The sequence below is a fragment of the Bradysia coprophila genome, unplaced genomic scaffold (genome assembly GCF_014529535.1).
Source record: "Bradysia coprophila strain Holo2 unplaced genomic scaffold, BU_Bcop_v1 contig_193, whole genome shotgun sequence".
Lineage (NCBI taxonomy): Eukaryota > Metazoa > Arthropoda > Insecta > Diptera > Sciaridae > Bradysia > Bradysia coprophila.
The window spans coordinates 558,078-585,062 of record NW_023503456.1 but is presented as its reverse complement, the minus strand read 5'-3'; the positions used below and the strand labels follow the sequence as shown (position 1 = coordinate 585,062).

At 38.1% G+C, this 26,985-nt stretch overlaps 2 protein-coding genes and 3 non-coding genes across 5 annotated transcripts; 4 read left to right on the top strand and 1 right to left on the bottom strand.

Annotated features, from left to right (window-relative positions):
* The first annotated feature begins 12,185 nt into the window (after window positions 1-12,185).
* LOC119075150 (zinc finger HIT domain-containing protein 2) lies at window positions 12,186-13,692 on the top strand. The gene is made up of 3 exons (XM_037181544.1): window positions 12,186-12,339; window positions 12,475-12,797; window positions 12,870-13,692. The coding sequence occupies exons 1-3, from the start codon at window positions 12,308-12,310 to the stop codon at window positions 13,673-13,675; spliced, it is 1,161 nt and encodes a 386-aa protein (XP_037037439.1). The 5' UTR covers window positions 12,186-12,307; the 3' UTR covers window positions 13,676-13,692.
* A 1,037-nt stretch (window positions 13,693-14,729) lies between these two features.
* LOC119075277 lies at window positions 14,730-14,848 on the bottom strand. The gene has a single exon (XR_005087359.1). It is a non-coding gene; the product is annotated as a 5S ribosomal RNA (ribosomal RNA).
* A 430-nt stretch (window positions 14,849-15,278) lies between these two features.
* Window positions 15,279-15,397, top strand: LOC119075276. The gene has a single exon (XR_005087358.1). It is a non-coding gene; the product is annotated as a 5S ribosomal RNA (ribosomal RNA).
* A 3,266-nt stretch (window positions 15,398-18,663) lies between these two features.
* Window positions 18,664-18,782, top strand: LOC119075275. Its single transcript, XR_005087357.1, has one exon. It is a non-coding gene; the product is annotated as a 5S ribosomal RNA (ribosomal RNA).
* Window positions 18,783-22,641: 3,859 nt separating this feature from the next.
* On the top strand, window positions 22,642-23,450 carry LOC119075158 (interferon alpha-inducible protein 27-like protein 2A). The gene is made up of 2 exons (XM_037181554.1): window positions 22,642-22,975; window positions 23,035-23,450. The coding sequence occupies exons 1-2, from the start codon at window positions 22,862-22,864 to the stop codon at window positions 23,323-23,325; spliced, it is 405 nt and encodes a 134-aa protein (XP_037037449.1). The 5' UTR covers window positions 22,642-22,861; the 3' UTR covers window positions 23,326-23,450.
* The last annotated feature ends 3,535 nt before the right edge of the window (window positions 23,451-26,985 follow it).

The following is a 26,985-nucleotide window of genomic DNA, read 5'->3' as shown; positions in this document are numbered from 1 at the left end:
ACTCAGTCGCTTAGACTTCGGGTAACGTTTTATCGTTTCAAAAAATTTAACATTTAAATCTAAGCACAGCTAGACCTTTTAGACACAGGCAGTACAGTATTCATAAATGGTGATCCAAATTAATCAAAAACTGACCGACGCGAAAGTGACCTAATTCCGAGTCTAATTCAAAAATTTTCTTTTGATTTATTGCCAACTTTGACAGTAGAACAAAAGAAAATTTTGAGTTAGGTTTCGTTTGTGTCACTATTAACGAGAGTAATTAATCGAGTACTTTCGAAGGTCTTACGCATAAAGATTTGACTCTGAGTTGGACCCGATTTGCGATAGAATACCTTTACAGATTGCCTTTAAAGAGACGTTCAAATGACCGCACGGTACATGCAGGAAGGAAAAAATTTCGGGTCCTTTAATCGATTTGCTATTCTCCCGAAACAGAGGTTCTGTAACGTTTTTAATCCGCTGAGCGTTTGCGTTACTGAGCGTTTATTCTTTTGGTTGAACGTTCGAAAACGTCATAAATGTCAGAAGAAAAGCATCCAAAATAAATATTTCTCCCAAACATTCTATTAAGTCTGTCGTTTAGGTCATATCACCTCAGTAAAGCTATTGGCGATTTACAACGAATGGTGCTGCGCGTAGCGGAAATAAATTGAACGTGTCCGATATTCAAAAATAGAAAGTGGTGACATGAATGTGTAGTGAGCAAAAGTTGAACATACTTATGTCCGATATTCAAATATTTCGAATGTAGAAAGTAGTGTCACCTACATTACGTGCAAATCGCGAATAGAGATTAGGTTACGAGCTCGAATCCATCTTAAAGAAAATGAGAGAAAAACGCCGTTTATGAATACTCTTCTGTCAATTTACGGTTTTATTTTCTTACGTTTCGGTTTCATTCGGATCGGTGCATGTAGATAAATGGATTCAAATTGTCACTTCTCATATATGACAGACTTAGTGAAGACCCTGCCCAAACTTTTCTTTTTATAATCATGATCAAATTCACAAGATTTCAAACCTTTCAAATACCTTCCAAACGTCTTACGTACCTTGGTCTAATACTTCTCCTTTCAAAATGGCCAAAAATTTTAAATAATTTTAAAATATCGTACACGATGAAACACTTGAGGTGAAGTGGGTTTTTTTTAGCGAATACATTTTATCAATCGAATTAAAAGTTTTATAATCTGTAAGTCACCATAAAATTTAAAAGAAAATCTGGCACATTTCCGATCGTTATATTTCATCAGTTTATATCGATTTGACATTATTGATTCAATTAATCACACGAAACACCTATTTAAAGAAAAAAATATATCAGAACGATCGTTCAGAAATGACGTCACGACAGTCAGGGTTCGAGATTCAAGAATGTGTAACGGTCACGTAAGGCTGTAAAGTTGCGAAGGTCACGCGGGCCGTGTTTTACATGTTGAGAAAATATTCGAAGACTCACTTCATTTAGAACATCCAACTACTTCGAAAAACGATGTATCATGACTTTGTATGAAGCTAAAGCCAGTGCCGAACTGGCCTCATAGGCGTCCGAGCGTCTCCAGAAGAGCCTTTTGATTTTTGTATGAATAAAGGGCAACCAGCCCAACGCTGTATGAAGCTAAGAGTCAAGCTGAGCCAATGACTCTGCATAGTGACCTTTCTGGGGTCTCATTTCACGAGCTGTACACTTTACTGAAGTCAACCAGTCGGTGAAATGAAATTCTCATACATTTTTCCAAGGTAAATATATTGTGGAATGTCATATTATAACCGAGGCAGATGTATGCTGGCACGAAAGTTCGATACAGACGCCATCTGCTCCCTTCGTTAAAAACAAAAAAAAATTGGATAGAAACTCGCGCCATCTGCTGTGAGATAGCGAAACTATTTTGTGAAAAACAAGTAAATCATAGTCAACCATAAAAAAGATGTGTCATTGGCATCGGAACTAATGTGCTGAATAGCATTATACCTCCATACTATTATCTACAAATTGCATTTTTCTACGTGAGCTGAAAATTTTGACAGATGGCCCATACATTTTGTGTCAAACTGTCATTTTACCGGCTGGTTTCATCTAATAAAAAATTGCAATCTGTGTGACTTTCCCAAAGTTTACAGCCTTGGTAATATGCAGCCCTTTCTCGCGATGACGCTGATGGGGAAAAATACAATAAAAATATTGTGACGTCATTTGGGCACGACCGTCGAGTTAAACGGTTAATAAATAATTAATAAATTTATTATCGTAGTTAAAGTAAATTTAATAAGGAAAATTGAGGAAATTCTAAAAAAAATGGGAAAATTTAAAACCAAAAAAAGGAAAATAAAAACTTAGATGTAAGTCAGTAGTAAGAGAAACACTTGTAGCAGAAAAAAAAACTGAAACTGAAATACATGTCTGAAACTATGTATGCTGTTATTCTCATTCGTTGGCGTTATTTGTTTTTTATGAATATAATAATGCGAAGGTGGAATAAATCCATACGCCTTATAAAACAAAAAATTATTTTAAAAATAGAAAAGTGAGATGTAAAAATTTAAAAACAAAATTAGCAAAATATACCTCTACTTATCACGATCAATGTTTTCCACATCATCTGCATCAATTTCATTTATTTCATAGAAACAAAGTGTTTGATCGAAAAGTGAATTGTCTCTATTCGGATCGGTTATGGTAAAGTTGAGATCATCGTCCGTTTTTGCCTCTTGTTTAGCTCTCCGTTCAAGTGACGTTTCTATAGTTTGGATGACTTTCGCATTGTTTTAATTTCAATCGTCAGAGACTACGACGCACAGTTTATTACGTCCTTGTTTGAGAGTTTATTGTTTTGGCAAGTGTGAGCTTTGCTGAACGAGCCGAAGGAAAGTGAAGTGATCGCACAAGCAGTCAACTGTCAAGTAACCGGAATTGAAATTCTATACTTTCGGCTCCTTTAGCAAGGATAAAAAAGTACTTCCATCCTTTGTCCTTGTTACGTAAATGACTATTTTTAGAGAATAAAAGGCTTCTAACACGAGCCGGAAGTGACATCTGGAATCGATTTTGCTAAGCCTTTTAGTATGGGTTGAGCCCGGTCTAAACATCGATCGAAAATGAAAATGTGACAGAAAATACTGTCAATTTTTTCCGTTTACACAACGCACTTCAAGCAAAAGTGCTATTAATGACAGCTGCCAAATAGAGTACTATTTTGTATGAAATTTTATTCCCACTCTTTTTACAGTGTAAAATTTTGTATGGAGCACTGTCAAGTATCAGTACCCTATTTAGAGTACCACTTTTGCTTGAAGTGCGTTGGTTTACACGAAAACAATTAGACAACGTTCATACATTAGCCTGTCCAATTTTTATTCTCGCTCGATGTATAATTGTCGTATGAGAATTAAGAAAGCAAACGGTTTTGGCGTATGTGACTTCAAGAGCGATGCTACATGAGTGTATAAATCGCTCGAAGACAGTCAACTTAAGTAAATGTCTTAAGCGTTAAGTCAAAGCGGAGAGATTATTCCGAAAAAGAAAATTCACTTTTTTTTGTATCGAACAGCTTTCACTCTCATCAAAAAAACTTTCTTTTGTATTAGCGCTTTTAGCGACTGAAGAAATCAAACGTTTAACGTTTCTTTGTGTTAAATTTCGCTAATTAGTTTTCGTTTCCATAGTGCTAATTTGATCAATGAATGAGTTCGTTTCGATTAGAAATATTTTCAATTGTTTGGGCCTTTTATAAACGAGTCTCGCTTTCTCGGCCAGTTTGGTTCTGTAGTCGGACGTTAAGCATATTTCGCGTTGATCACTCTAATTGCGTCGAAAGATGCGATATGAACTCCATTGCATGAAGACAAACTTCAATTTGTATTCGAAACAGAACTCATTCAAATTTTACTTCTGAAATTGAGCAGTTAGCAGGCGATCTATCGAAATGTAATGAAAAAATTTGAAAAAATCAATAAAAGACACATTCGTCAGCTAACTCCTCAAAAGGTATGTCTGCTCAAAATGGACAATGGAGCACATTGTAATTAATCAGTTTTGCTTAGATTGCACCCCAGTATTTTAATTAGCAAAATGAAGACGAAGAAAAATGGATCTATGGAGACACAGTCGAATCTATGTATTAGAGACGTTATGTCATCAAAGGAGTGACACTAAATTTAAGTAAAAAAATTAAAACAAACAAAACACACATTGAAAAGATTTGCTCAACAAAAAATAAATTAAAATTTAAAAAAAAAATTATTAATTCAACAGAAAATCAGAAATTAATTGGATCTTTCTGTGTTTAAGAAATGAATTACGTTTAAAAGAAAATCTGTAAAAAAAAATGAAAATAAAACGGTAAACTACAATATGATGAGCTTTGGCCTGTATTTCCTTCGAGTCCAGAGAAAATTGATAACAGAGGGCGTTGCATCCGCCCAGCAGCAACTCCCTCTGTTATCATTAAAGTCAAATTTATTTTAAAGCTGATCTCTGTGAAAATTTGTGTTTACAGTTACTGCACGGTGGGGTTGAACAAAACTTAAATAGAGTCGCGACACCACCTCTGATTTTTTTTTTCATGTTCTTATTGTGTGACTCGAGTACTATAAGGAACCACAATCAGTTCGCGGATCCATCCAGCCGTTTTGGAGAACTGGCACTCATGGCCGTGAGGGACCGACGAGTCAATTTGAATACAGATTGTTATCGCAACGGATAGAGGGACTAATTCTAAGCTAATTCGTGTTGAAATGGCCTCCCTCGACAACTTACGTGGTCAAGGCATCAGCATTCTACAAACAAAATTTTACCAAAAAAAATTTTGCGTCACAAAGTGGCAGATGATTCGGACGTATTAGGACGTATTCTTGCCTATTTTAAAAAATTTCTTAAAAGTACTTTCCTCAACATCTGCCACTTTGTGACGCAAAATTTTTTTGGTAAAATTTTGTTTCTAGAATTTCTTTGGTCAAATTTTTGCTGTTACAGTTTTTGCGTACAAGCGCAGAATGCGTCACCTCCAGCGATCATGTCCGGAGCGATAGCGGAGGACTTGACGCAGTCTAACTTCCAAAAAAAGAACGAAGAAAATTTTTTGAGACGCGGCAACTATATATAGGCGAGAATTTAAGTTTCTTTCCTTTGGCCTGTATCACCACAAATCCTATTTTATCTTATTCGCGCTTCAAATACGAGCAAAACGAGCTATCACTCGACTATGTAACTTTAAAATTGCCGGAGATACATCGTTTTGAAGTTGGTCATTTTGATAGAAAATGCACCAAATTAACGTTTTCCAAACAATCAAAATCTTTCAACTTACTCTGTATGTTTCTATCTGTCTATCTGTCTATCTATCGACGGTCGATCTCGGAAACTAGTCAGCCAATCTCCATGAAATTTTGCAGTAACCTCGGGGTGGGCATAAAAATGAAAATGTGATACGCCACTACCCCAGGAAAAACCAGAATTGTGTTTTATTGGCCTCGAAGTGGTTTCTGAGTGTGGTTTTCGAGAGTCGGGAACGCGTTTTCAGCTGTAGCTCAGCTGTATTGAAACCTGCAGGGGCGTGTGACCGATCAAATGAAAGGTATTCGCCACACGAATCGAACAAAAAAATAATTAGAAAAATTGGTGCAGATTTGGTTGAGCTAGAGTGGTCAGAGTGACCAAATTTTGAGCTACTCGAGCGTAGGATGAAAGGACTAATCTTTTTTGGCTTATGAGAGATAGAGATTTACTTTCTTCGGCAAAGTCTCAGAGTTTTACGAGTAGAACACATTGGCATATGTGAAAAATGTCGAAAGTTGGAAATGCTGTGGGTCAATTATGTTTTTAGAGGTATTTCTTGAATGGTGGCAGATAGAGAGTTACTTTCTTCGGCAAAGTCTCAGAGTTTTACGAGTAGAAAAGAAGGGCATTTGCGAAAAATGTCGAAAGTTGGAAATGGGTGGGTCAATTGGGGTTTTGGAGATATTTCTTGAATGGTGGCAGATAGAGAATTACTTTCTTCGTCAAATTTTCAAATTTCGTCAAATTTTCGATTTTCGTTAAATTTCGTCAAATTTTCGAATTTCGTCAAATTTTCGATTTTCGTCAAATTTTTGATTTTCGTCAAATTTTCGATTTTCGTCAAATTTTCGATTTTCGTCAAATTTTCGATTTTCGTCAAATTTTCGAATTTCGTCAAATTTTGAAATTTGGTCAAATTTTCAAATTTCGTCAAATTTTCGAATTTCGTCAAATTTTCGAATTTCGTCAAATTTTCGAATTTCGTCAAATTTTCAAATTTCGTCAAATTTTCGAATTTCGTCAAATTTTCGAATTTCGTTAAATTTCGTCAAATTTTCTAATTTCGTCAAATTTCGTCAAATTTTCGAATTTCGTAAAATTTTCGTAAAATTTTTGAATTAAAACTGTAAACTGTTATAAAAAGCAGTGTTGATTACACTTCTAAAACGACTGATATCCCAACAAAAATCTCTTCGAGAAAAGTGTGACGCAGTCTTTGAAATACAATTTCTAAAATGAATGATATCGCTAGAGTTGACGCTTTCAGCTTCGTTACGCAAAAATTAAATTTTACACCCAATTAGTTCAAACAAGCTGGCTTAGTTTTTCTCATCATCTGCCAAATAATTTTTACCAAAAAAAAATTTGACTGGAAACAACCAAAATTTTACCAAAAAAATCTGCGTCGCATGCGGCAGATAAATTTTCTTGCTGGTCTGTTCCTGAACATTTGCCATTTTGCGACTCAGATTTTTTTGGTAAAATGTAACCTTAAACAAACAAACACAAAATGTTACAACACAACAACCCAAATACCATCGAAGCTTACAATGAAGGTCCATTATGATGCACTAAAAAGTTGGCAAAAATAGCAGATGTTTGGTTAGTCCACAATGGCCAAAAGCTACACAAATATCAGAATCAAAATATTGATCGCGCCAGAATAATTGTGACAAATCGAACGGTATATCAACAAAATTTGACAGTTCACAAATCACAGCTGTTCCGAATACTCAGTGCTTCCGAAAATTAGTCGTCGGTGATGTTAGGGCTGCCAGTTTCGAATAGTCATTTTTGTGTGATGTAATTATGCGCAAATAATGTAAGACGTGAGAATCAAATTATACACCTTTCCTTAGCCAATACTGTGTAAGTGAAATATTTCTTTTATTCCCAAGAATTAACAACACTCTAGTTGATTCGAAAAAAATAACCTCAAAAATGTTCGAAACTCGCAACACTGCATAACCGAATCAGCTGAGTTCTTTCGAAGTTTGACACTAAGTCAATGTGCCGTTCTGAAATTATTTAGCCGCCGCCGATCCCTTACCAGTCGGCGCACCGCCGCCGACTATTTTAAAACCGGCACACACCTCTAATTTTCGTCAACTTCCGACTTAACTTCTAAAACGACTGATATCCCGGCAAAAACTCTTTCAGAGCAAAGTTGGACGCAGTCTACAGTCTATATGTGTGATAACTTCTAAAACAAGTGATATCGCTAGAGGTGACGCTGTCAGCGTCGTTACGCAAAATTGAATTTCACAGCCAATTAATTGAAATTAGCTGATCTAGTTTTCCAAACCATTCGCCAATTTTTTTTTTTTCAGAAAAAATTTTAACCAACAGAATTTTGACTGAAAAATTTTCAACAAAAAATTCTGCGTCGCATGTGGCAGATTAAATGTTCTCGTAGGTTTGTCCGTGAGCATCTGCCACTTTGCGACGCAGAATTTTTTGTTGAAAATTTTTCAGTCAAAATTCTGTTGGTTAAAATTTTTTCTGAAAAAAAAAATAATTGGCGAATGGTTTGGAAAACTAGATCAGCTAATTTCAATTAATTGGCTGTGAAATTCAATTTTGCGTAACGACGCTGACAGCGTCACCTCTAGCGATATCACTTGTTTTAGAAGTTATCACACATATAGACTGTAGACTGCGTCCAACTTTGCTCTGAAAGAGTTTTTGCCGGGATATCAGTTGTTTTGGAAGTATGCACAGGGACTTGCGTCACTTTTACTCTTTCGAGTGTTTTTGACTGATATCAGTTCTTTTGGAAGAATTAGTAGATTGAAAAATTTGAAAAATTTGATAAAGTTAAAATATTTAGAAAATTTAAAAAATTTAAAAAATTTAAAAAATTTGAAAAATTTTAAAAATTTTAAAAATACTAAATTTAGGAGAAAAAATTGAGGCGAGCAGAGCTTGCCTCAAGCGAACAAATTTGTTCTTACCATACCCATCCACATACACACACACACACTTAAAGGTGTTCTTATATGGGGCCTATATGGGAACTTCAAGGAGCCCTAGTTCCGAAACGAGGCCGGTTCCCCCCAATTTTTTTTTCTGGAATGTCTTAGAATGACGACTAGAATCTACTCCCAAAATTTCAACAAAATCTAAAGAAGACTTTAGAAGATAGGAAACACGGACGGACGGGCGGACTAACAAAGTAACGTAGGATTTTTTCATTTCGTTTAAAGTACTGAAATTGACCAAAATGTATGGAAATGGGGCTTCTTGGAAGATTTTTTGCGTGGCCAAATTTTAAGCTGCAAGAACGTGTGATAGCTCGTTGAACTCGTACAGACGCCTAGTTTTTGTTAATGGTAATTTGGAGTTATTTGTATTTGAATTGTAGAACTTCAATATTTGCTGTATATATTAGGGTGTAGCGGTTTTGACAAAATGTCTTAGTTCTTCTAAGGCTCAGCTGGAAATCTACTCAGCTGGTCCATCTGATCATTTTTTGAAAACGGTTAAAATTAAAGGTTTCGTATTGTCAGAACCTGGGAATACATTCTAAGCTAAAACATTATTGATTTGATGTAATCCGACTTTCGTCGCCAATATTCCATGTACCAAAATGTACCAAAATCACAACTTTTTGTCAGATAAATAATAAATTTAGATATCCCAATTCAAATCAGATGTTGTGTTTGACTCACCGCGGCCCATTTAGCATATTTAACGTTTAATTTACATTTTTGCACATTTTCATCAAATTTTGTAGCGAGATTAAAATCTCAAAATCACCATAGGGGAACTTTGACAATCAGTCACGAACTCAAAAAATATTTTTTAGACCTGATCTTTTTTGTGAAATAATCTGTGAAGTCTGGAGATTAGATTAGATTAGACCGTAAAAAATCCATTTATGTGACGTGGACCGAAAACGACGAAATTTTCAAAAATCGATCTGGTGGCAGCACAAAATTAAAGTTTGAATTTTTTTTTTTTCAAAAAATGATCAGATGGACCAGCTGAGTGGATTTCCGGCTGAGCCTTAGAAGAACTAAGACATTTTGTCAAAACCGCTACACCCTAGAATATATATGGTTCTGCAGTCTACGACAAAATAAAATTTTTGAAATTTTTTCTAGTAATAGGACTTGCGTCACGGGCGCTATGCTAACGCGCGCCCATGATTTACGAAGTATAGCCGAGATGAAAAACAACAAGAATAGACCGGCTGAAGCCTGGTGAGGTCTTTTTCATTTTTTTTCAATTTCTGTTTACTACTAGCTTGGTACTCATTCAAGTACCACTTTGGTATTCAACTACCAAATTTTGGAATTATGAATAGGCAAGCAAGCCGATTAATTTCATCAGTCGGTGTGCAGCTCTCAAACAGTAAACATATCTACAACATCCGTATTAGTAAACTACCATGTTGGTAGTCAACTACCACTTTGGTAGTCAACTACCACTTTGGTAGTCAGTCAACTACCACTTTGGTAGTCAGTCAACTACCACTTTGGTAGTCAGTCAACTACCACTTTGGTAGTCAGTCAACTACCACTTTGGTAGTCAGTCAACTACCACTTTGGTAGTCAGTCAACTACCACTTTGGTAGTCAACTACCAAATACTCGATTTATAAATAGACCAGCAGGCCGAATAATTTCGTCAGTCGGTGTGCGTCTCTCGAGTAAGAAACATCTTTGCTGCTATATAGTTTGGGGGTCTAACTACCAACAACTACCAAACTTTCAAATTGCAATGTCTGCTATGAGCGATTGGTTACCAGATAACAAATAATAATTGATTTGCCTGGTGTTGGTTTGTTCATAGTAGCATTGCAATTTTAACTTTTATCAATCACATTTTATTTGTGACACAGACGGACGGACGGACGGACGGACGGACGGACAGACGGACGGACGGACTGACGGACGGACGGACGGACAGACGGACAGACGGACGGACGGACGGACAGACGGACGGACGGACGGACGGACAGATGAAGTGCCCACAATAGGTCTTTTTTTCCTATGGAAAAAAGACCTAAAAAGTCTCCCGGAGAAGATGGTGTTCCAGTGGAAGCCATTAAACTAGGTGGAGACTCATTATTAAAGGCAATCACGGCTTTGTTTAATCAATGTCTCCAATGGGAAGAAGTACCAGAAGCCTGGGAAAATGCGGTAATTACATTGCTGCATAAAAAAGGAGACATAACAAAGCTGGAAAATTACCGACCCATAAGCCTATTGTCAACACTCTACAAGTTCTTTATGAAAATCATTACGAAGAGGAACACTAACAAGTTCGACTTCTACCAACCTGTTGAACAAGCTGCATTTAGATCAGGATTCAGTAAAAACGACCACTTACATGTGACGAGAACGCTAATCGAGAAATGCAATGAATACAAGATTGCTGTGGTCTCTGGACGAGTGCAGAGTAGACTCAAGATACTCCAACACAATTCGATAAGTCTATAAAAACGCTACATCGCGTCGTGTATAAAACTCCATAAAAGCGTGGAAAAATTCAGAATTGGATTGGCAGAGATGTACGACAGGGTGACACCATATCACCTAAGTTATTCACATCGATTCTGGAGAGTGTTTTTAAGAAATTAGACTGGAGTGAAATGGGTATCAACATAAATGGAGAATACCTGAGTAATCTCTGTTTCCCAGATGTCAGATGGGTTGAACAGTTGAATGAGGAGTCAAACAAAGTCGGTCTAAAGTTGAATTTGCCGAAAACGAAAATCATGACAAACATCGACGATGACAGAGACATTAAAATTGGTGATTCTGTCATTGAACGAGTCGACAGTACGTGTACCTAGGTCACAAATTGAAGTTGGGTCTGGACAACCAAACTGCAGAAATAAAACGTAGGATTGGTCTTGCATGGGCAGCGTTCGGAAAACTCAGGCTAATTTTAAAAAGCAAAATGATCAATAGTCTGAAACGTAAAGTGTTCGATACGTGTGTCCTTCCTGTGCTCACATCTGGAGCGGAAACACGTTAACGTTAACAAAAGCTTCCGAAAATAAACTAAGAGTGGCACAAAGAGCCATGGAACGGAGTATGCTTGGAATTACGCTTAGAGATAGAATGACAAATCAATGACAAATCGACGACAAAAAAGAATAGCATCTTTAAAGTGGAGCTGGGCGGAGCATATTGCAAGAAGGACGGACGAACCTTGGACCAAACAGATCATGAACTGGAAACCACCTAAAATACGTAGAGGTAGACCACCAGATCGATGGAATGATGCTATAAAGCGAATTGCAGGCGTAAATTGGCAACAAGTGGCAACGGATCGTTCGGAATGGAAGAGAATTGGGGAGGCCTACGTCCAGCAGTGGATAGAAACAGGCTGAAAAAGAAGAAGAAGAAGATATAATGGATTATACGTGCATTAATTGACCTCAGCTTCGCCTCGGATCAACAAAATTCACACGAAAACTCTACTTTTCATCGTTTTATCTATAGGCATGTAATAGTTATTTGATCGATGGAAGTAGTAGACCAGATAATAATACTGGTCATATGCTTGTCTAGAGTAATATCTTAGTATGGGACAAGTGGGTTGGCCTGTAGAGGCGCCACATTTTTTTCATAGTACTTCATTCTCTGCGGCTTATTTTCATGTGAACCAACTTCACATTTGTCATTACAGAACAAATGTCACCATATGAAGTTGGTTCACATGAAAATAAGCGCAGTGACAGCAGTAATTTTATGACAGAATGTACTAAAATATGGGAAAACTCTTTTATATTTCTTCTTAGTTTCTAAACATCTTTCTCCTATAGACTAACGACGGCTTATAGTTTCTTTTTTTGACTTGTGAAAAACCAAAACTCACCACTCCACCTTTAAGTGTATAATATATAAGGAGACAGATGTCAAACTTTGACACAACGATCAGCTGTTTCTTTTGGCACAAATTTGCGTTGACTCGCCGCTGATAGAACACGGATGTTTTTAAAAACGTAAAGAATTGACAAATTTATTACGAATTCCAGACTCAATTAGTAATCACCACTCAAAATAGATACACCATGTCGTCGTCGTCGTCGTCAACATGCCAGATGTAAGTACTCAGATGAATCGTTGACTAATTCATTCAGAAATAAATAAATTTTGCGCAACGAAAACAAAGTGTCGGCTTTCGACATTCCCGTTCTTCGTTTAACGTTTTTGTTTTTTGTATTTAAATGCGTTGCAGATGCCTGAAAGAACCACAAAAGTATTGCTGTCCTCGTTGTAACATACAGTACTGTTCGGTTGATTGTTACAAGTCGGCGAAACATAGCCAGTGCTCGGAATCGTTTTACAAGGATTGTGTAATGCAAGAAATGGCAACGCAAACTGCCAACAAAAGTCGACAGCAACAACGTAGTGGAACGCTGGACGACATACCGGGCCTGAGTGATGACATCAAACGGATGTATGCAATGTTGAAGCGAATGGAAAGCCATGAGTCGAGTGGATCGGACATTGAGGACTTTGACATTGAAGACTTCGATTCCGATGACGATGAACTTGCTGGTGGGTATACAACACTTTTCGTTAGAATGGTAGTGTTTCGTTGAACTAACAAGGGACTTTTTTTCCACGCAGAACTGGATCTCAACACTCGATTGACCGGAATCGATTTGAATAATGCGGACGCCATTTGGGACAAGCTCACCAGCGATGAGAAACATGAATTCGAGAAAATTGCCACCAGCGACGAGGCTATGAATCTCTTACCGCTGTACGAGCCGTGGTGGACGCGGGAGAAAAAATTGATCGAAGAAATCTCGCCAGATGCACAGAGCGTACGATCGCCACCGGAAATACTGGCAAATATCGGAAATTTTGACACAATATCATCGAAACCACCGGCAGACTGTGTGAAACATAATCTGAAAAATGTCCTCGCCGCATACGCTCTGAGCGTGCGATTTTTCAACGGTGAACATGAGACGAGTGCACACGAATTCGCGAACTATTTCATCACAACGTGTGCGAACGTTCGGTCCAATTTCAATTTCGACGATGCAGACATTGCCATCGAATCGGTGGTGCACAGTTGCCGGAATGAGGGACTGACCATCGATGCGGATCAGGTGAAATTACTGCATGACGATGTGCAGAAAATTTGCCGATGTCCAGCGTTCGTTTCGGCGGCATTGTCGGACATTCATCGTTCGGTGTCGCTGGCGAAACGGAGTAAATTTGTGAAAAGGCCGTTGGACGTGGAGAGGAGTGATTTTTCGAGAAAGTTTTTCGATCAGGAAATTGTCAATTTCCAACCGTTGGACAAGACAAAGTTGACGGCGACGTTAAAGAAAATTGAATATTACTTGGCCCTGGTGGGAAAGTACAAAGACAAAGTGTTTGGGGATGGTAGTAGTAATATTAGTATTAGTGTGAAGAAATGAAATATAATTTGGATTTTGTGGAAGTTCTTTGTTTTAACTCGAAAGCAACGGTGGTAAGTCGTAAGTCCGAACAAGGACTGCCAAATAAATCCGAATATTCGAAGCGAAAATTGAAAAGTGTCAGGCATCGAATGCATCCTCAACAGTTGTACCAGTCTACGTTTGAACTGAAGTCCGATCAAATAACCATTCAGACAAAGGGCGAAAAGGAACGGACGAGAATCTTTAAATAATCTAAATTTTACAAACAAAAAGTGGCGCACGACTTCTTCTTCTTTTTCACTGCTGGATGTAGGCCTCTCCAACTTCTTTCCATTTCGTACGATCCATTGCCATTTGCTGCCAGTTTGTACCTGCAATATTCTTAATTCCGTTTGTCCATCTCTCTGGTGGTCTACCTATAGCTCGTCTTCTATATGGTCGCCAGTTCATGATCTTTTTGGTCCAACGTTCGTCTGTCCTTCTTGCACGACTAGCGCAGCATAAACAGGGTTAGGCTTCGCTAGTCGTATCGTGCGCTACTTTTCGCTTTGTTAAATGTCGATACTTAGAGTCAAAAGTTCTTGTAACGTTCAAAAAGGCAAAGTTGACCCTTGCAACTCCGCAAAAATTTTCGTTTTGACGTCAACATCTGAAAAGTCTTCTGTGTGAACCAGGAAATTTGATTGAACCCGTTTGAATCAAAAATTTACCATTACCGCGGGTTCAAGCGAAAGTCTTGGTTCACAGAAGAGCTTTTAGATTTCGAAAACAAAAGGTATGGCACGACTAGCGTAGCCAAAGCTGGATGGATATAATGTGGTAGACTGTTTTTACATTGGATGGCTGAGTGACTTTTGTAGCAAAAATATACAACTCCATTGGGTATACAATTACTGACTTAATAAACGACTTATACCTGCCACACACTAAAGGACTATATTCGCGAAAATATTTTCTCGAATTTTCTGAAATTTTCGTGAAAAACTCGCAAAAATTCTTGAAAATTTGAGGATATCACGATAATTTGATAAAATTCGAGAAAATGATGATAAAAGTTTGGCTAAAAAAAAAATGCCAACGACACGCGGTGTTCCCAAGCGGTCACCCATCTAAGTACTAACCGCGCCCAATGATGCTTAACTTCAGTGATCGGACGAGAACTGGTGTATTCATCATGGTATGGCCGTTGCCGAACGAAAACGGTAAAGCGAACTAAATGAATAAACGATTAAGCGAATGTATGTACAGAGATGGCGATGATATTCATTCGCATACTATACATTCAACCAATACCAACGGCCCCCTTCTTCGAGCAAACAAAAATTCAACTCAACTCATCGAATTTTAGGTAAATAGTCAAGACACATTCAATCAATGATTCGTATGGGGTGTGTAGGAACTACTTTCATTTTCCTTTTCGGTTGTGGTTCTTAGAGAAAATGTCAATTTCAATTCAACATTTTATAGCTGTACAAACTCTCGTTGAGTTTATCGGTCGAGCAGAGGTGAATAGTAACATTTTGTTGAGTACGAAACGAATGAAAATCACTGCCATCTGTGTGTATTGTGCATTCAATTTTGTGTTTATTCATTTAGTTCTCTGTACATACCATATTCATTCGGCAACGGCCATACCATGATGAATACACCAGTTCTCGTCCGATCACTGAAGTTAAGCATCATTGGGCGCGGTTAGTACTTAGATGGGTGACCGCTTGGGAACACCGCGTGTCGTTGGCATTTTTTTTTTTGTTAATTTATTAACTTGAGTGACCAGATGAGAACTGTATTCACCAAAATCAACAACTTTTTCTCAACCGAAACATTGTTTACACATCTTTTACCCAGTCTTTTGCTAGTGCCACATTCTTTTCATGTATTCAATCGGCAACGGCCACACCATGATGAATACACCAGTTATCGTCCGATCACTGAAGTCCCAATGAAGCTTAACTTCAGTGATCGGACGAGAACTGGTGCCGTTGCCGGAGGAACATACGTTGCCAAAAGATCACGTTGCATTCCACTCACTTAATGTGTTGAGGGATGACAGTAAAGATTAAAGAAACTTCAGTTTAGTGATATGATTTTGTTCAGTCAGTTTCATTCGCTGTTGTTGACAATGAATGTACAAACCAGGTATGGTCTGTCCATACAAACCGGAGGAAATAGCGATTTCATATAAACAAACTCACCCTTTCAATGAAAATCATTGAGATGTGAATTTCTTTATATGAAATCGCTATTTCCTCCGCACATACCCATAGAGTATACATTAATTGGTTGTTGAGACGTCTTTTTAGCCCCGTACGAAGTACAAAGGGGCTTATAGGATTACGATGCCGTGTGTAATTGATGGAATTCGAAGCAGACGGTAAGGGCAAAGTGTTTGCCTATGTTCATAGATGACGAATCCGCAATAAAAATTTGGGCCGTCTGTCCGTCACGTCGATATCTTCTTCTTCTTCTTCTTCTTTTTCAGCCTGTTTCTATCCACTGCTGGATGTAGGCCTCTCCAACTTCTTTCCATTTCGTACGATCCATTGCCATTTGCTGCCAGTTTGTACCTGCAATATTCTTAATTCCGTTTGTCCATCTCTCTGGTGGTCTACCTATAGCTCGTCTTTTATATGGTCGCCAGTTCATGATCTTTTTGGTCCAACGTTCGTCTGTCCTTCTTGCAATATGTCCCGCCCAGCTCCATTTCAGAGATGCTATTCTTTCCATGACATCAACGACCCTGGTTTGTTGTCGAATCCATTGATTCGTCATTCTGTCTCTGAGTGTTATTCCAAGCATACTCCGTTCCATGGCTCTTTGTGTCACTCTCAATTTATCTTCGGATGCTTTCGTTAAAGTTAACGTTTCCGCTCCATAAGTGAGCACTGGAAGGACACAAGTGTCGAAAACTTTGCGTTTCAGACTATTATTCATTTTGCTTTTGAAAATGAGTCTGAGTTTTCCGAACGCTGCCCATGCAAGACCAATCCTACGTCTTATTTCTGCAGTTTGGTTGTCCAGACCTAACTTCAGCTTATGTCCTAGATATACGTAGCTGTCGACTCGTTCAATGACAGTGTCACCAATTTTGATTTCTCTATCGTCCCCGATGTTGGTCATGACTTTGGTTTTCGATAAGTTCATCTTGAGGCCAACTTTGTTTGCCTCTTCACTTAACTGTTGTAGCACAAGCTGAGCCTGACCTAGATTCGCTGCTATCGGTACAATGTCATCAGCGAAGCGGAGATTGCTCAGGTACTCTCCATTTGCTCAGGTACTCTCCATCTCGATATCTTGAGTAAATCAAATCCGATTTCAAAAATTTTTTTTTCCCTGAAAGATAGTCAAAATAGTGAGGCTAAGTTCGAAGATGGGCATATTCGGGTCGGCCCTTCGTGAGTTAGGGCCACCTAAGTGATTTAAGGTCTTTTGGTGATATTTATGGCAAAATAAACGATGGAAATGTAAATGACACGGCAAATGATAGGTATTGTCAATATCAATCCAGGAAAAAAAAGTTTTTTTAAATCGGGTGTGTGGACCGTGAGTTAGGGCCTTAGAAGTGAAAATCTACTAGGGCCCTATGTGTATTTTACATAGAACTCAAGTAAATTTCATTCGTTTTTCGTAATTTTTGTGTCATTTGGAAGGTAATCAAAGGCCGAATAGAATGTTGTTGAAAAAAAAAATTTGGGTCCTCGGACTAAGGCCGCTACTAGGGCCCTATGCGTATTTTACATACAACTCGAGTAAATTTCATCCGTTTTTCGTAATTTTTGTTCCATTTGAAAGATAATTGAACACCGAATAGAATGTTGTTGAAAAAAAAATTAAATTTGGGTCCTTGGACTAAGGCCGCTACTAGGGCCCTATGTGTATTTTACATATAACTCGAGCAAATTTCATCCGTTTTTCGTAATTTTTGTTTCATTTGGAAGGTAATCAAAGGCCGAATAGAATGTTGTTCAAAAAAAAATAAATTTGGGTCCTTGGACTAAGGCCACTACTAGGTCCCTATGTGTATTTTACATTGAACTCGAGTAAATTTCATTCGTTTTTCGTAATTTGTGTGTCATTTGGAAGGTAATCAAAGGCCGAATAGAATGTTGTTGAAAAAAAATTAAATTTGGGTCCTCGGACTAAGGCCGCTACTAGGGCCCTATGCGTATTTTACATACAACTCGAGTAAATTTCATCCGTTTTTCGTAATTTTTGTTTCATTTGAAAGATAATCGAACACCGAACAGAATGTTGTTGAAAAAAAATTAAATTTGGGTCCTCGGACTAAGGCCGCTACTAGGGCCCTATGTGTATTTTACATATAACTCGAGCAAATTTCATCCGTTTTCCGTATTTTTTGTTTCATTTGGAAGGTAATCAAAGGCCGAATAGAATGTAGTTGAAAAAAAAATTTGGATCCTCGGACTGAGGCCGATACTAGGCCCTATGTGTATTTATACTCAATAAATTAAAATTTTAGGGCTATTTGAAATTTTTGTTTTATTTGAGAGGAACGTCGTACGGGGCTTCGTAATTGCGCTATGCGCAATTTCTAAGATGTCCACATTACATAATAATTTTACTTTAACTACTTTAACCGGCGCATAGGCTTACGGTCAAAGTAGGGTGACAGACGCACTAGGGTCACGTACGCAATAGATATACGGGTTTGTACGGGGCTCAGTCGCAGCAAACGCTCCGACTGTTCTAATGGCTCGTTTAAAATGTTGAACTGAGTATAGAACTCATTTTCTCTACTCCTAACCGCCAAGAACCACAATCGAAAAGGAAAATGAAAGTAGCTCCTTCACACCATACAAATCATTGATTGAATGCGTCTTGACTATTTTATATTTACCTAAAATTCCATTTGAGTTGAGTTGAATTTTTTGTTTGCTCGAATTAAGGGGACTTTAGTTGAATATAGTATACGAATGAATATCAGCGCCATCTCTGTGAAAACAATCGTCGATTCGTTTAGTTCGCTGTACATACCATATTCATTCGGCAACGGCCATACCATGATGAATACACCAGTTCTCGTCCGATCACTGAAGTTAAGCATCATTGGGCGCGGTTAGTACTTAGATGGGTGACCGCTTGGGAACACCGCGTGTCGTTGGCATTTTTTTTTGTTTGTTAATTTATTAACTTGAGTGACTGGACGAGGAGAACTGGTGTATTCACCAAAATCAACAACTTTCTTCATGTTATACAGCCCAGCCGTATCAATTTAACTAATTCAATGCGTGATAACGTCGTTGAAACTGATAAGAGAACACATACAGATTCGTTGAATGTTTAATCTACATAAGCAAATCGGTTGTACATTCAGTCCATTCAGTCGCATTTGTGCAGTGAAGATTCACCAAATTTGTTCCGTGTCTGTCTCAACTGTATAAGTTCCAACGAAATGGACGATCAAACATTAAACGAGTGCTTCGAATTGGTACTGGAAATGACTCGAAGTTGTGGAGAAGTTGTCAAAGTCGCAGCGAGTAAAGCAAAATCGGTGGAATCGAAAAGCAATCGACACGACTTTGTTACGGAATACGATAGAAAGGTCGAAGAAACGTTGATCCGTGGAATCACAGAAAGATATCCGAATCACAAGTCGGGAAACAGCACTAATCATTCGAACAAGTAAATAATTCGACGAAATAATTTTCTTCCGCAGATTCGTTGCTGAAGAATCGTCGTACGGCAAAGCTTTGCCTGACCTAACCGACGATCCAACATGGATTATCGATCCGATTGATGGTACGGCTAATTTTGTGCGAAATATCAAATTGATTTGCATTTCGATTGGGCTGGCTGTGAATAAAAAACTTGTCGCTGCGATCTGTTACAATCCGTGCATGGGCGAAATGTACACGGCAAAGAGAGGAATGGGAGCGTATCTAAACGGCGATCGTATTTACACAAGTCCGTGCACCAAGTTTGAAGACTCGGTTTTTGCACTCTCCATAATCGGCCCACAGTCGGTACGAACCGGCGAAAGGCCGAAAATTTTCGCTAGAACTCAAGCGTTCTTAAGGCGCAGTTCGGGCTATCGAGTGTTTGGCTCGGTGGCCATTACACTGTGTTATATTAGCAGTGGCTTAATGGACGCATATAATGTGGAGAATATGGGTCCATGGGACTGTGCTGGTGGAATTCTGTTGATTGAGGAAGCTGGCGGATGTGTTAAAGATGTTTCGGGAGGACATTATGATATCATGAGACCCAAGTTGGTATGTGCGAGCACAGAGGAGCTATGCAATGAAATGTTACAGATAATCAATGAGGCCGACACCAAATAAAATGTTTATTGAGATAACTTTGATGGGTGTTGTACGAAAAAGTGTCGCTACCAAGCTTCAATTCTGCTGTAAATACTCTCTCTCTCTCTCTAGCAAACAAACTACTTTTTTTAAAGTGGTGAAAGTGTCAAGTAGCCTTTGGAATTTACACATAGTTTTTGTAGAATACAAATAAATAAAGTGTGAATTTGACACAGAGAGCTGAGAGTTTGTTTGCTAGAGAGAGTATTGATCAAAGACATATAATCTAATCAAACAATGAACGACTCATCGTTCAATAAACATCGTAATAGAGAGGTGATCTTTAACGGTGCTTTTCAGACCCGAACTGGCTCGAAAAAGCCCTTCGGGGAAAAAACCAAAAGGCCCTTCCGTTCGGGCGACTGTTTCCAATTAGGCCCTCATTCGCATGACTAATCGCACAGTGTCGCCACACCACACGGACATTTGCATAAAGCGCAGCGATTTCAGATTTGGGGACGGAAAGTTAAAAAAAAATATTTTGGAAATAGCTCAGGGAATATTTTTGTCGTGGAACATAAAAGTTAGGGTGTGTAGCGTTTTGCAGTCTTTTTTAATTTTTTTAAGGCCTGCGGGTAGGCTCGATGCAGAATGGTTCACTGATCACGAAAATACCAAAAAAATTTAAAGTTCGAAGCTCCCATGCGCACCTCTGAAAACCGACTTTTTGGTCACAGAGCCATAATGAGAGCAGTTCTGCCGCCTGTGTTGAAACAAATTTGTTAAGTGTATATGATAACTACTCGTAGAGACTGTATCTTCAATTTGGCATACTTTAAAATTTAAAAAAAATTCGACTCACCGATGAAAAATTACGAAAAGTGTTCCCGACCATGACTTTTCCAGAAATTTTTTGGAGTTAAAGCTTTCTAAAATCTGTGACTAGGAAGCAAAATAGTCGTGTCGTAGCTCATTTTAAAGGGAATTTCAATAGCTTTCAAACGAATATAGACGCGACGTAACGTTTCGCCGGGTTGCAGATTCATTGACCTTTTAATGTGTTGAAAATGGTACGAGAAAAACCATTTTTTTAAATTTTCCACAGAATTTATGTAAAAACGGTTTCAAATCGTTTTTAGTATTGCTGGCGTGAACAATGCAGCAATTCTGGCGAGAAATAGCCGACTTTTGGGCCACCTTAACTTTATGATCGAAAAATCACCAAAATAACATTTTTTTTTGTCAAATTTCTGCTTACACCGCTCATTTCTCCCCAGAATTGCTGCATTGCTCACGCCAGCAATTGAGATAAAGCATCACCCGATTAAAAATAAAAGTCTCAAAAGCTCGAAAAGAGACGTCTCACAGTCTCAAATCCTTTGTATTGTGAGACGTGAGACGTCTCTTTTCGAGCTTTTGAGACTTTTATTTTTACTAGGGTAGTAGAAAAATTTTGATTGGAAAACCAAGAAACATTTACAGTAACACTCAGTAGCAAAACTGAGAAACGTTTTAGAGTATTTTCGGCAGGAACTCCATTCGAAAAAAGTTTTAGTGTATTTTTAATTTAATTTTAAATTTTGATTGAAATCAAAGAAAAATTGAGAGAAAGGCTACACTAGAAAAATTTCGATTGAAAATTAAAAATTTTGTCTATGTTCGATGAAATGGGCTTCATTTGTTTAGGTTTACACAATAAATGCTTGAAATTTTAAAAATTCCTGTCGGGCCTTTGCCCGATTGAGAGAAAAGGTCCTTCGGGAATCGCCCGAACGCCCAGTATGGCCAGTCCGGGCCTGGTGCCTTTGTGTTGTTGACGCTAGTCTATGCCTTCGAATGACTTCATCTTAACTGTTTACTCTTCTATAGTAGCATCTGATACCTTGACTCCTCCACACCCATATTGCGATAAAACAATTTTTCTTCTCTACTACATGTATTACTGTCGTAAGCAGAAGGACAGATCCCTTTAGCCATCCATGCACCTTAATTATCACTGCAGACCGGAAAAATTCGACTGCCTCGAAAACAAGGCATAACAGTGTACTGACGGTAAAATCATTTTTCAATTGAAATTTACTGCAATCTCCCTACTCTTACTCTCTTGTTGGCATGCATCTATAATTAAAGTCAACTATTTCTATCTGTAATGTTGCTGCGAACGTGTATGCATCAGCAGATATTGTAGAGGTGAATGTAATTTTGTGTGACGGTGTACAGTTTGAGATATCAATCAAATCTACCAGTTGCCTCTTTAACTGCCTCCTACTATAATCTGCAACGAACAGCTAGCCCTGACCTATGTGGTCTTATATAGCAAACCGTATGTTCAAACAAATGAAGTAAAAATTTCAACCGCTCGAAAATACTTAGATGAAATGAAGTAGTAGATCCGACATGTTGATGTGAGGATGGTTAAGGCAAAGCATTCATTACTGAGAAAATGTGGTGTCTCTAAAGGCCAGTCGAGGTTACCTATGACTACTCGTGTTTGAAACAGACAGATGCAAAAAAAATTCTTTTGTTCTTTGACTTTTGAACATAGAAAAACATCTGTCACTTTTACATTGTTATGTGAATCAAACCTGAGGAGGAACTAATTATTGGTCCTGCAAAATTGTAGGAAGTATAAGTCAAATGCCGTTCGGGTCAGTAATAATCGGCTGAGATAAGTCGATTTTATAAAATAAGATTTCTATTTCTTTTGGTGCGTCACAATCGTCGATGACTTTGTCTACCATTATACGCACGATAACATCTACTCGTACATTTTCGACTCCCTCCACTTGACAAAGTAATCTTAATCGACGGGTCAAAGAATAAACGTCATTCAGTTCTCTTCAGTTTTTTTTTGTGGAAATATTTACAGTTCTCAAAAGAAGTTTTCTCTTTGAAAATTAAGAAAAGGGTGGCAAGCCGAATAAAAGTCGTGGAAAACATCATGTACAACCAACACAAAGTTATTGTGATTATTTACTTGCTTGCATTCAGTGCGACAACAAATGCCGGCGAGACAAATGCACATCGAAACGATGATTGGACGATCGGAGATGTGGTAAGGGATGTTTCATCACATTTCACACGTCTCTTCATTTTGTCCACCTTAATTCGCAGTTAAAGTATGGAGCAATGGCTGCTGTCGGAGGTGTTGGAGCTGTTATGGCTGCGCCTGTTGTACTTGCAACTGCTGGGTTTACTGGAGTAGGCATTGCTGCTGGATCCGTTGCAGCAGTGGCACAGGCTGGTATTGGTAACATTGTTGGAGGCAGTGTATTTGCAGCCCTACAAAGTGCCGGTGTTGCTGGTCTGGGTGGATTTGCATCGACCGTTCTTGCGACTGGAGGTGCGGCTATTGGAGCAATGGTTGCAAAGGTTTCGGACAAAAAAGATGATAAAAAAGACTGAAATGCAAACGCGTTTTCGGGTGATATCGATTCGTGAACGTACAGCTAGAGAACACAAATTGTGATTATACCAAGACAACATTCCTAGTTGACTTGATAATTAATAAAACAAAAGTAGAAAAACAATCGGATAATTTTGCATTGAATAATTCGTTAAATGACAACATCGAAATAGTAAGGAAACAAATTAATTTGCCTCTTCAGAATTCCGTTATTCAGTTAAGTATATTGCCGGTTCGATGTTCGTACAAGATTTTAGTGTTGGGACGAACCAATTATCGAAAAGAAATGTTAGTGGTTAGAACCACTAACAGTGGAAGTGTGACGCAAGTTCTTTAATCCATTTTAAGAAGAACCGATATCTGTGGTATTCTGCGTCACGCACCTTCCTTAAATAGTAATTTGCTTTAATTATCCAATTTTTTCAATCAGTTCAGTTGTTTACACTATCCTCATCACAATAGGCCCTGTAACACGTTCGCTGCCAAGCCCGGCTTAGCTCGTATCAGAAATGTACCAAATTTTGCCAAGACGAGATTTCTCGGTTCCGTCATCATAGGCTTGTACTGAATATGGCTTTGGTTTTTTGACACATTTGTCACATGTTTCAAGAGAAACAAAAGAGAAGTTCAATTTATTTTCAATTGTCTACAATTTCTGGGAAATGTTCGTCTAGTTTCTATATTGGATATTTTGCGTCCAAATTGATGAATAGTGTCTGATTTCGTGGTTGTAATTGTGTGTGTGCTATTGCAATTATCCGTGGAGAAAAAGTTACTTACCAACTTGACGTCGAACGTTGAGGTAATAATTTTTTACATTTTGTTGAATGTTCGATCAAAATTTATTTTTGTGGACACAAATAAAAGCTTACATTTTATCAATTGATTATTTAGTTGTGTGGGTCGTGTGGTAGTTCTTAAAACAATTTACAACACAAAGTGCCGGGCTGTTGGGGCACACTGGGCAAAAGTACCGGCTTTCCTTGCGTTTTTTCTTGGAGCACTCATTGCATTGTTTGGTTGGGAACAACTTGCCTTTGGTAGGTGGAATTGCATCTAAATAGTGAAAATTGTGATCGGTGTTATCTGGTTTCTTCCTTTTGCAGTCAATTTCGTTCGCGGCATTACCTCTGGTTGGTTTTCCTGCCAAATATTTTACAATTGTTTCTCGGAAGGAGAGAAGATCCGTTTTTTTACCATTCTGTTTTGCTGTATACATCCAATAAGCGTTTTGTATAAATATTTCGATGAAATGAATGCCTAACTTTTTATACCACCGAACTGTTTTCCTTTCAGATGAATAATAAGACATCATTTGATCGGCTCTATCAATCCCTCCCATACCCAAATTATAGTCACGAACAATATTCGGCTTTTTCGAAACTTTTCCATTACGGTTCGGCACATCCACTATTTCTACTTCGTGCATGTTGGAGATAGTAAGGACATCTCTTTTGTCTTTCCACTTGCAAACAATAACCGAATCAGAACGTAAATATGACAGCTCACCTCGCAATAGCTTTTGATTGACAACTTGTTTCTTTTTCTGTCTTTTCTGTTACTTCGTAAAGTTCCGCATAGGTAAGTGTTTTGGCTTGTAAGTGTTTTTGTTAGTGGAACTGAGTTGTAGAAATTGTCTGCATATAGGATGTAGCCTTTATTCAGAAAACCATCCATCAAATCCAAAACAACTTGTGCAGTGATGCTTGTTCCTTCTTCCGTAGATACCGTTACAACCGATTTGCCTGCGTAAATTTGAAATGATGTAACACAGGATTGATTTTGAAAAGTTTGTCATCATTCTGTTGTGCGTTGTCAGCGAAATGTAAAAATCGGAGGATTAGCTGGAAACGATTGCGACTCATTCGATCACGCCAAAATGATGTCTTATACAACTCATTTTCACTCCAATAATGTGGTATAGTTGGCAATGAAACCGCTCCCATGTGAAGAAACAGGCCAAGAAAGATTTTCATTTCAGCTTTACTGGTTTCAGTCCAAGCCTTTAGGCGTGAGGACGGTTTCAGTTCACCTTTCGCTTCGAATACAGCTCGTGCATATTTGTTTGTTTCTACGACCAATAGGTCCAAGAAAGTATCATCGAGGAATAAATCTATAAATTGACTAGGACTTTCACAGGCTTCAGTTTGCAATTTTAGTCCTGGTGTTTGCTTGAATTCGAAATTTGGCGGAGTCGCTCTTATCGAACTCCATTCATGGACTGGTTTATTTTTATCTTTGACTGCTTTACGGCCACGTATGTCGTTCTTGCTGCTTTGATTCTTTGTAGGGATTCGTTTTTGTTCAACAGTACGCAACGGTTTTCGCGATAAAAGTGAAATAGGTGGTGCATTCTTTTGTTGTTCCCGAACTCCCTGGATACCTGTTTTTTTCGGAATGGGACGCAATGATCTTTTGTGGCATCGTTTTGACGGCTCTGGCTCATTTTCTTCTTCAGATTCTAATAACAGTTCGGCGTCTTCATCTGAGTCTGTGTAATCCGATTCATCTGATTCGGTAAAATCCAAATCCGATTCTTCTGAATCCGTGAAATAATTTGCGGATCTCTTTTGGCAGTGCATTACAATTCAGGATTTGAAAATAACATAATTGTTTTGTTCGGAAATTGAATAATCTAAGGATATTTTTTGAAATTTGTTTGATACGAGATATTTCGTTGGCAATGGTAATAAAAGGAAAAAATAGGTATTGGCAGCGAACGTGTTAAAATTTCCAAATTTTGTTTTCTGTTAGATCTCATTCCGAAGTAATCAGTTAAGCTCAAAGACATGAAAAACAACTAAAAAGGTAGTAAAAACAACATTTACGATGCAATCTGTTGTGTTTTTAGATGAAATGACGAAAAGTGATGGAAAAATTTAAGAATTTTTGGAAATTTAATTTCCTTAAAATAGGCCCAGCCTCATCATCTGTCGATTGTGACGCATTTGTTTTTGAGTGTTGAAGCTGTAAGCGTCACCCCCACCGATGTCAGTTCTTTTGTAAGTGTGTGGCATCTCCACTCTTCAGCTTCGTGTCATCTCCACCACATATCGTCAACATCATCAATCGCTATGCGCATCAAATAAACTCATTTGAATTATGTCATCAAGTTTGACATTCGATGTCATGTATTTTAGTATTTAAGAAGGTCACAAATAAACGGATTCTCATTCTCGTATGTGGATTCAAACAACAACAATAGTTTCCCACAAGTGGCTTAAGGGACTTTCGTCACACTTCCTCTGTAAGAGGTCCTTTGGGCGATATTAGTTTTTTTGTAAATATTTCGTCATCTTTTCGATCTCCATTAAAATATAGGACTTTGCAGACCTCCTACACTCAGCTGAAAGACACTAAAAACGCTCATAGCTCACAAACGTATGATTTTGGGGAAAGCTCTAAAACACGTGTCGGCTAGAATCAAAAATTCTTTAACTTTGTCTTTTAAACAAACTTTCTAACTGCCATATTTTTCGAGCTATGGCTCACATAGCTGAATAGCTTAAAACGCTCATAGCTCCGAAATTATTGAATTTTATGAAAATTCCTTCAAATTGGTTTCTTAGAATTACGTCCTTCACACAGCTAAATTAGCCGAGTAATTCAAAAGTTTCATCAAAGCAAACTTACAAAGTGACAAAGGTTGGGCAAATTTA